General features: G+C 55.5%; 1 protein-coding gene across 1 annotated transcript in view; it reads left to right on the top strand.

Annotated features, from left to right (window-relative positions):
• The first annotated feature begins 2,645 nt into the window (after window positions 1-2,645).
• The window catches only part of SLC43A2 (solute carrier family 43 member 2), a 29,699-nt gene continuing 21,886 nt past the window's right edge, over window positions 2,646-10,458 (top strand). The window contains exons 1-2 of the mRNA XM_061363439.1: window positions 2,646-3,040; window positions 9,407-9,596. Of these exons, the coding sequence (XP_061219423.1) occupies window positions 2,881-3,040; window positions 9,407-9,596 (350 nt within the window). The 5' untranslated portion in view covers window positions 2,646-2,880. The remainder of the gene's footprint in view (window positions 3,041-9,406; window positions 9,597-10,458) is intronic.

Genomic DNA, 10,458 nt, shown 5'->3' with positions numbered 1-10,458 from the left:
TCCCACCCGGCCCCTGCCTGCCCCTTCCTCAGGGATGCAGCAGCGGGACCGTGTCCGGTATCCGTCTGGGAGATGTTTACCTGCCACAGGCACCGTTTCCACCTCCTTTGGCTGGGAAAACATCCCTTCGCGTGATTTCCAGGGATATTTGTCCACCTCCTCTGGCCCGGGGCCCGGCTCATGAGTGATGGGTTTATGGCAGGACTGGAAATCCCGCAAAGGAATGCTCAGGGGAATGATGTGGTGTAAGGAGAAGGCAGGGCTCTGAGCTCGGATGCAAACTGCTCTCACACTGCAGCCATCTGATTTATTTAATGGAATAACTGGTGCTGGGGGGGTCCAGCCTCGTTACCCCCAACCCCGGTCAGCCCCGGGCTGGGTGCTGGGTCCCAAAACCGGCTTTTAGCGGGGGGGGGTCAGGGTGCCTGTAACCGCTGCGGATGAGACAGCAGCGGGTGCTGCTGCTACCGGAATAGCTCCGTGCGCTCCGTACGAGCAGGAGCCGGTCGAGACCGGCAAGAGCCGGTACCAAAGCCCGCAGGGACCTCCCCGCCGAGCCGGGAGGCGGAGATGGGCGGGCGGTGGGGCTCCAGCCCATCCCGCTCCACCGTCACCTCCCGTTTTGCCCCGTTTCCCCCCGGTTTTAAGCCAAAGCTCCGCTCCCCCCCCCAGGGGTTTCTGTCCCGGCGGTGCTCGGGTGTCGGGAACAACGGGTACAACGTTCGGGTGTGTGTGGATGTGCTGGGAGAGGCCGGGGGCAGCGAGGGAAGGGGATACCGGATGGTTATAGGGCGGTAGCGGATGATTATAGGGGGATACCGACGGGTAACGGGGGGGTTATGGGGAGGATATAGAGGGTTCTAGGGGGGTATTGGAGGGGTCTATGGGGGGGGTATGAAGGGCTATAGAGGGGTATCGGAAGGCTATAGGGGGGATATGGAGGGTTATAGGGGGGTATGAAGGGCGATAGGGGGGTACCGGAAGGTTATAGGGGGTATATGGAGGGTTATATGGGGGTATGAAGGGCTATAGGGGGGATATGGAGCGTTATAGGGGGGTATTGGAGGGTTATATGGGGGTATGAAGGGCTATAGGGGGGATATGGAGGGTTATAGGGGGGTACCGGGATGCTATAGGGGGTACCGGGGGGCGCGCCACTGGCACGGGGCAGCAGCGGCGCGCTCAGCCATTGGCTGGCCGCCGACCAATCAGCGGCGGTGCCTGTTTGCTCCGCAGGACGGATAAAAAGCCCGGGGTGGGACCGCGGCGGCGCGGAGCGGAGCCGGGGGGCGGCTGAGGGTGAGCGGCTCCTATGGGGCTCCTATGGGGGGGCTGCATGGGGAGGGGGGTGTGGGGGTTGATGGGGGGGGAACGCGGTGTTTTGGGGTGCAAAGGGGGCGTGCGCGGGTGGGAATGGCGTGAACCGGAGGAGGAGCGGGTGGATGGGGACGGGGCGGGCGCATGGGAGCGATCGGTGGGTTGGGAGCGGGGTGAATTGGGGGGGGGGGGTATGGGATGCAGCAGGGTTCGTTTGGGAGAGTGGGGGGGTATGGGGTGACTGGGGGAGAAGATGGGGTTTGGGTGCCCAGGGGGGAGATGTGGGGCTGGGGATGGGGATATAGGAGCAATGGTGAGGAAGAGGAGGAAATGAGCCGGGGGGGGGGGTGTGTTTCTGCACCGGCCTTTATGTCTGGAGGGGAACCCTATGTCCTCCCCTACCCAAAGCAACCAGGGCTGGGGCCTCTGTGCTGTGGAAAGCCCTGAGGAGCTGCCTTAGGCTGTGTAGGACCAGTTGGGTTTCCCCATAGTGCATGACTGGGGTGTGCTGTGGGCTGGGGAAAGGCTCAGCTTGTCTAAAATGGCCACTTGCCTCCTGGCCCTGGGGCTGCTGCATCTTGATGCTCTCCAGAGCAGCCCCTGGTCTGGTCCTGAATCATCCTTATGGGCCCTAGGAACTGGGGCTGGGAGCTGGGGATGGTTCATCCCACGGCAGCAGCCATAGGGCATGGCAGTGTGCCGAGGTGGAGCAGCTGGGATGGGGCAGGACGTTGCCCCCTTGTCCCCCTGGATGGGTGGTCAGGTAGTTAGCAAAAAGGGCTGTCTGTCTGTACAGTATATGCATAATCCTATGTATAAACTGCATGTATAGGACCGATAGTACAGGGTTAGTGGCAGTCCTGGGGTGACCATAGAGCCATAGAATGGTTTGGGTTGGAAGGGACCTTAAAGCCCATCCAGCTCCAACCCCTTCCACTGGAGCAGCTTGCTCCAAGCCCCTGTGTTCAGAACACTGCCAGGGATGGGGCAGCCACTGTAATGCTGGACTTGATCTTAAAGGTGTTTTCCAACCTGGTTGGTTCTGATCCTATGTAGGACCCCATGCTCACCTTGCAGAGCAGCTCTGTGCTCCTGCATGGGGCAGAGCAGACCTAGTGGGTCACTAAAGTGCTCTGGGGATCCCAGCCTCTCCCTTAAGCAGACAAGAGATTGAAGCCCCTTGCTCTGGCATCGATTCATTGATGCCTTACAATGCAGGCAATGGGCAGTGGGCTCCAGGCAGTTGATCCTTGCTCCATTTCCATACCTGGTGTTCAGGAGGTGGAACGGAGTCCTTGAAGGCACCTCTGTCACACTGTGTGCACCAGAGGGGCTGCTCCAAGGGCATCGGTGCTCCTGCATCCCTCCAGGTAACTTGGCAGGCTGGTACCTGCAAGAACAAGTTTGACACCCGAGTACCTTGCATTCACAGGCAGGTTTGCTTGTGTTCCACTGGGGAGATCTCTTAAACCGGGCTGGTTTGCACTCTTTGAGCAGTATATGATGGGTGTTGTTCTGGTCCCTGCAGGTTAAGACTGATCGAGGCCATCATCCCACCCAACCATGGCACCCACACTGGCTACCGCCCATCGCCGGCGCTGGTGGATGGCATCCACAGCCATCATTGAGAGCCTGCTCTTCTCTGCTGTCCTGCTGGGCTGGGGCTCCCTCCTCATCATGCTGAAAGCAGAAGGGTTTTATTCCTACCTGTGCTACGAGTCGGGTAAGGATGCTCTGGAGACTCGGTGCTGATGCGGTTTGGTGCTGGGGGATTGACTGGAGCAGGGCTGAGCTCCAGGTTTGCCCTGGGCCAGAAGGAAGGGATGCGTGCTGCTTTCTAAAGCCAACGGCATCCTTGTGATGTGCCTGTAGTTGCTGTTGCTTTGCAGAGTGATTGGAAAAGAAGGCTTATAGATCAGGTAAAGGGTTTTCTGACAGCCTTTTCCACTTGGCCATGGGGTCTTCCTCTGCATCTGGAAGGTGATGGCTTGTGGGGAGGGTGTTCTGAGTTTGTAGAAGGAACCTATAGGTGTTCTCTCCTTAGTGGTAGGAAAAGAGCATGGGTGACCATAGGATTAGGAGAGCCCAGTGCTGCTGCTTGAGGAGATGCTGTGGAAGTAAATGCTGCTGATGCTTTGTTCCTTTCCCTCTTCAAACACCCAGAACGTGCTTAAACCAGGTTGTGTCTCTGAGGGCTTGAGATCCACCTTCTGGCCCCAGCAGAGGAAGCAGTTGTCTGTGTAGCAGCCACATCCTTGCAGGGAAGGAGGCGATCCTGTGGTGTGGGAAGGATAACCCTGGGAACACCGGCGTGTAGGTGGATGGGTATCCCAGCCGGAGCAGGGAGAGGATTGTGGTCCACAGTGGGGTTAAAAGCAACCTGAGGGTAAAGGTGTGGTGTGGGTTTGGGAAGCTGCTTCGGTGACAAAAGGTTTCCATGTGCTCAGGGAAGGGAATAGCGAAGAGAAGGGAGGCAGGGGGTAGGTGTTTGGGCTGTGTGATGGTGGATCAGCCCATGGTGAGCGTGGGGATGGAGGAGGAAGCGTAAGGGGAAGAAAAAGGGGTTGGAAATAAGTGCATGGACCCTCAGTGGTCAATGGCTGAGGATGGAGGGGGAAGTGTGAAACACAGTGAGAGGCTGGTGCACTGGGTAGACATGGAAGTGCTCGGGTCCTCCACCAGCTTGGCTGCTTGATCTCCATGCTATGCTCTGCTCACAGTGTGCACATGCCCCTGGGGTGGTGAGGAGGAGTCCTCAACACTGGAGACTGTTTGGTAGGGTTTGTTATCTCCAAGCCATGGTGACTGTGTCAGGAGCCTGTGGAAGAGATCCCATTAAACCTATCAGGTGGAGGCTTTCTGCCACCCAGATAAGGCACACAAGGCTTGATAAGCAAATGCTGACTGTCTCCTAAAGCAGCCCTTTTCCTATCTGCTTCCCGAGACCAGCCCTGCTTCCCTTGGGGCCCACCTCCTACCCTTTGCTTTGATGGCTTTCAACTCTATCTGCCCCAAATCAAGATTCACCTCTACTCCTCACCCCTCTTTGCCAATGGCTCTCCCCATGGGAGTGCTGCAGAACCACAGGGATAATGCAGATGGTGAAACTGCAGCCCTGGGGGGGCAATCCCTTCCTCCCAGGGATCAAACTGTGCCCTAAGGCAAGAGAACTGAGTCCCTGGAGAGAAACTGATGCAGCCAAATGTTCTCATTGTCCTCAAGTATGTGGGCATCACTGAACCCAGGGGAGGCCGGGGATGAGCACGGAGGACCAGTTACACCGGTTTCCTCCTTTATCCCTACTTACTCACTTCCCTTCCTCTGTTTTTTTTGTCCTCCATGTCATAAACTCAGTGATTTGGTTGGGAAGAGCCCTGGCTCCATGCATGGGGAATGCAGCCGCCCTGCAGTGCTCATGGAAGGACCAGCACCAAGCTGAATCCCACCTTGGCTGGGATGAGCGGTTGCATTGCTTAGTATAATGCATGGAATCCCGCAGCAAACCCATTATAACCGGTTGCCTTTGGGCACTTGTTGCTGATCCTGTTTGCATGCAAGAACTGCAACAAGAAGAAGAAGAAAAGGGACTTTTCCTATTGAGCCAAAGGTTCTTGGCAGGGCTTTCCATTCGTCAGCAAAAGCTCTTGCACTTTGTGATGCCTTCCAGTGAAACGCAGACCTTGTCCCTTCTGCAGGCTCCTCTATGAAGGTGGCAGAAAGGCTGCAATCCATGAAGGGCTCCTTGTTTTCCTGTTGCAGCTCCCCTTTTCCCTGCCTGCCCTTGGCTCCTGTTGGGCTTCACTCAGCCAATGTGCAAACACGTGGGGTCTGCCAAGCTCTTCACTCTGTTGTGAGATGGAAATGCACATCCAGACACCACATCCCCTTAAAGCAGTTGTGCCTGGGGGGGTTGTCCCTGCTCCCATGGCAGGTTTGACCACATCCCATCCCAAGAGGTATGCTTGAAATCTGCTGACAAAGAGGCTGCCCATGGCACTTTGTTCCCCTTTTAACTTTACTACGCTAGGGCTTGGCCTTTAAACCGCCTGAAGCAGCATCTTTCCCTTGGTGGAAGCGCTGATTCCGCAGTCTTTATCGGGATTTGGGCCTTATCGGCTGCTGGGGAGCTTGATCTGGTCGTGGCTTTGGGATGTTCCTGGGATTAAGGGGCTCAAGGCTTGGGTTTGAGACGTTTAAAAGAAAAAGCAATCTTGAACGTGCTCACAGAGAGCAGAGATAAGGAGCTGCCTGAACAGAGGGCCTTCCTCTAAGACTGGGCTGCAGGAAACCCAAGGGGTGATAAGCTAATTCACTTAGAGCAGGGCAATGTGCCTGAACATGGGCATAGGTGCTGCCTTACAGCTCCTTGCTGCTCTGGATGTGCTCTGTGGCGGGGAACTCGGGGTCTGAAGGTCCCTTCCAAGCTGTGAAGATGCAGGGGCAGGCCCTGTCAACAGGAAAAGAGTGAAGGTGGTAGATGCTCCTTGCACAGGAAACACACTGCATTGAGCAGCAGCTTTCGGTGCTCTTGAAGCTGCAAAACGAAACCACAGCTGGGGAGAGAATGAGAGTTTAACCGAGTTAAGCTCTGTTCTAGAGGCTTGCACCTGGGTGCAAAGAGAGGGGCATTCAGGAGGTGCTGGGCAGGGAGAGACACCCCAATACATCACATTTGCAGTGGTACAAAGCAAGAACATCTCCTCCCAGTTCCCAGAAGTGTGACACCATCCCGAGAGGGGAAAACATGTTCCATTGTGGGCAGGCTGCTGAGCAGTTGGTCTGCACACGTCCTTCACTGGGACTTCATTTCAACCAGTGCTCCCAGTCTGTTTGGCCCTGATTTATTTCTCTGCCCTCTTTAACAGTCAAAGGGGGAGGTTGAGGCTGTGCCCCACGGTCCTCCCTGCTTGTTTCCATGTGATCCATGGGGCGAGATGAAAGGAAGCCTCCTCTCTGTTATGTTGGAAAGAGCCAGGCTCATTCCTCTGCTGTGTGTGCTTGGGATTGGAAGAGGTCGGTAAAGAGCAGTTAATGATTGACCCTCTTATGGAACCTAGGGCACTTAATTTGGGGAGAAAGGATGACTTTAAATGTTCCAGCAAGAGGCTGAACAAATCCCAGCGACGAGCTTGACATAAAAGATTACCAAGGCAGCCGAAGCTGTCATTCTTTAAATAGTAACTTGAACTCCTAATTGGGCAGTAGAAATCCTGCTGCTTGGAGGGGGGGAAGCAGTGCAAAACCAGCCAGGATGTTCCTGTAATCGCCGATAAAGACTTGGAGCTGCCTCCAGCTTCAGGCAGGCAGCAGTGAACACGCATGGGTGGCTGTGCTGCGTGTCAGCCCCGGCACACGTGCACGCAGGTGGACTTGGCAAGAGGCTTTGGGGATGGCATCACTGTCAGCGCAGAGACAGCCCTTCCCCAAGGCGCTGATGCTGATGGAGCTGGGCACGTAGGAGTGCACTGCTCTGGAGCAGCATCTGAGTGCTGTTTGCTGTGCCCAAGTGCGTTAGGGAGGTGAGCAGTTAGGCAGGTTCTCTGCCCATTAATCCCCTCCTAGGTGCATGCTGTGTGCTGCTTGCTGACCTCTGTGCTCTGCAGTGGGGTGGCTCTTGGCTGGCCCTGGTGCCTGCTCCCACAGCCCCTCCGATGTGTTTCTATTTGTGGAGATGGATCAGGGGGTATCAGGGTGCCAAGGGCTGCTTGAATGGGTTCCATGACATCCCACTGGATCTTGCCCTTGTTGCTCAGGGGCTGCTTCTATTTTCACAAGCCATTTGTGTTCCCACACAGCACGGTGGCCTGGCCTCTCCTCGGAGCTGGCTGTGAACAAGGTGCTCGGTACAAGCAGGAGCTGCAATCCGGGGCCCTGTTCCCAGTTTTCCTGGCTGCAGGAAGCCCTGAGTCCCCCTCACTGTGTCCTCTTTGCCTCCTGGTGCTGCTGCTCATCGTGCGTGCCACGGGAGGGTCTGCAGCAGGGGGATGCTGTGGGAGCTCCCCAGGGTCATGTTGTAACTATAGACATCAATACATGGACAAGAGGCTTTAAATGCTGACTGCTTCTGCTCTGGGTCTCTATGGGGAGGGCTGATGGGCTCCTTAACACACACAGCCAGAAGCTAAAGGTCACTGCACTGTCCACATCCCTTCACCCTTCTTCCACTCCGCAGCTGAGTGCTGACACAGGGAAACCACAACTCCTTTGTCACTGTTCCCCCCCCCAACTCCTTGTTTTCCCAAGTTTAACCTCTCTCCCACATCTGTTTCCTATGGATTTTATCTGTGTGGGGAGCCCAAGCAGCCTGGATGCTGTGGGCGAAGCTGTGAGCCTGTGCTTGCCTCCTGGAGATCAGTGTTTAATCCCAAGTTGGTGGTTAAGATCCTGGGCAGCACCAAGAGGAGTGAGGGAAAGCTGGATGAAACGGATGGAGATGGAGTGGGAAAGCTGCAGAGAGCCTCCCATGGCTGCCCAGGGCTGGGTGGTGAGGATGTGAGGTGGGAACCTCAGGCTGGAGTTCTGGGATGCTGAGGGAACATGTGGGCTATCTGTTGCTGACTCTGGACAGGGCAAGGGGATCATGGAATGGGTTGGGTTGGAAAGGACCTTAAAGCTCATCCCATTCCAACCCCCTGCCATGGGCAGGGGACACCTTCCACTGGAGCAGCTTGCTCCAAGCCATGTCAATGGAGAGAAATGCCCTGTGCCTTCCCTGCAGGGCTGGGAGGGGACAGAGGGAGGTTTGCAGGAATTCCTGCTAATCCCTGATGGAAGGAAGGTGGAGCTGGGTTTGTTTGCAATGGACACAAAGCTGGGAGGGTTCTTTGGAGCAGCTGGGAGAGCCAAGGTGGAACCAGTGCTGTGTGATGGCAAGGATGGGGTAGAAGGGAAGGAGGTGCAGATGGGGGGAGCATGAGCAGCCAAGGGGATCTCCTCCACAGATGCACCAAGCAGTGAACATGAAACCACTTGTACACTGGGGATTCCTACTTGGTTAACACTAAGCAGGGCTCACTGGGATTCTCTGGTGCTGCTCCATGCAGATGTAAGCGACTTCTCTCTATTCCTCCTTTAATATGGAACTCCATCCGATCAATTATTAAGTATGGAGGAGTTCTACGTTGCTGCCTTGTGGCAGCAGTAAGAAAGCAAGTGCTTTGTCATAGCAGCACAGGCTCCAAAGGCAGATAAGCACTGGGAGGAGGAGAGGTGGAGTGCAATGGGGTTAATGAAAGCCTAAAGGCGCATGTGCTCCTGTAGGGTTGTAAAGCACCTTGGGACAGGCTTGTAACAGGAGGCACTAAAACTGCTGCTGCAAAGAAAAGGGAACTTGGGCTTTCTTCCTCTGTTTTTAAACTGTCCCGTTACACAACGTGGCTCTGTCAGTATGGGAGGGCAAGAACTGAAAGCTGGAGCTGGAATTGAGCCGTATGGCTTAAACCCACTGGGAAAGGATGGGAAATGGGGCAGGAGTTAAAGATGCCTGAGTCGTGTGATGAACAGAAGGCAGGTGAGCTGCCAGCCCTCCTGGGAGCAGGGTATGAAGGCCAGGAAGGAGGTTTCAGAGCTAGAGCAGTCGGGAAGCAGGGTGACTGCTGCAGATCCATCCCTCATCCCCATGCCTGCAGTGAGGGTAGGAAGCTTTTCATTTGAGCAGGCTGTTGCTCTGTGCCAGGCCTTGTCAGCTCAGTGTCTGGCTATATATAACTGCCTTAGCTGTGGGTATTGTGCCTGGTTTAGTTAGGGGAGGGAGCTCGGAGAACATGCTGGGTGTAGAACAGGAGGTCCTTGTTTCTGTGTTAGTCCCTTTGGGTTCTGGGTTTAGTCCCTGTAGTTGTTCTCATAGTGAATCTCTGTCCTTAGGTTGTCACCTTGTTGTTGCTTGGGATATGTGTCCCCTGGGTGTGCTTTTCCTGCTCCCTGCTGCTCTTTCCCTTCTCCATTTCTCACCAGTTATAATAAATATGGAGTGCAAAGGGTGTCTTCCCAGGGTGTTGTGGCACCTGAATACGGAGTCATTCTCCTTCCTGCATCACTGCAAGCCTCATCCTAACCCACTGTAACAAGGATCCTCTGTTATCCCATGCAGCAAACACCACCAGCAGCCCTGACCGGGAGAACAGCACGGATTCAGAGCCCAAATGGCCCTCCTGCAATGCCCAGGATGAGATGCTCAACTTGGCCTTCACCATTGGGTCCTTCCTGCTCAGTGCGATCACGCTCCCACTGGGAATTGTCATGGATAAGTATGGACCTCGCAAGCTCCGGCTGCTCGGCAGGTCGGTGGCCTGGGCTCCCCAATGGGGTGAATGCATGCATTGGATGGGGTTGGTGGGTGCTGTGCCTGTTGTGGTCCCTGCATCCCAAGGGATGGGGCTGGGAGCTGCTGGCCATGCGCAGGACACTGGGTTTTGGCCGGTACAGTGAGCTGCTCCATCAGGATAGGGCTCAGGACTGTGTGTCCCCAGTTCAGCTCTGCAGGGTTGCTCTGTGTTCCCCAGCCATAAGGAGCCTGGAGGAAGAGCGGAGTCACTTGTGACTCACAGAGGGTGGCTTCTTCCTTGAGCTGGGAGCTATGTCCTGAGAGGCACCAAACCAAGACGTGACCTCACTGCTTGCGAGCCGGGGAGTTGGCTTAGGGATAAACATGTCCTGCCTGTCTGCTCGAGGCCTTCTCTGCCTTGTTTTCTGCCTCAAATAGCAAAGCTGCTGGCTGTTTCCATGGTGGGGAGGGATTAGGGACTTGCTGGGCACAGGGGACCCCAGCGCTGCTGAGTTTGAATGCACTAAAACCCTACCAGAAGCTGAGCTGGTGTGGAGGGCAAGCCTCTGATTCAGGGCTTAGAATCATAGAATCAGACTGGTTTGGTTTGGAAAGGACCTGAAGATCATCCAGTTCCAACCCCCTGCGGTGGGCAGGGACACCTCACACTAAACCATGGCACCCAAGGCTCTGTCCAACCTGGCCTTGAACACCGCCAGGGATGGAGCATTCACAACCTCCCTGGGCAACCCATTCCAGAGCCTCACCACCCTAACAGGGATGAATTTCCTCCTTATATCCAATCTAAACTTCCCCTGTTCCAGTTTTAACCCTTACCAAACAGAGCTGGTGAATAGGTTCCAAGTGCTGTGACCACA

This window comes from Neopsephotus bourkii, unplaced genomic scaffold (assembly GCF_033783945.1).
Source record: "Neopsephotus bourkii isolate Nb327-2 ecotype Australia unplaced genomic scaffold, CSIRO-AGI_Nbou_v1 NB_1154, whole genome shotgun sequence".
Lineage (NCBI taxonomy): Eukaryota > Metazoa > Chordata > Aves > Psittaciformes > Psittacidae > Neopsephotus > Neopsephotus bourkii.
This window is presented reverse-complemented; position numbering and strand designations above follow the sequence as displayed.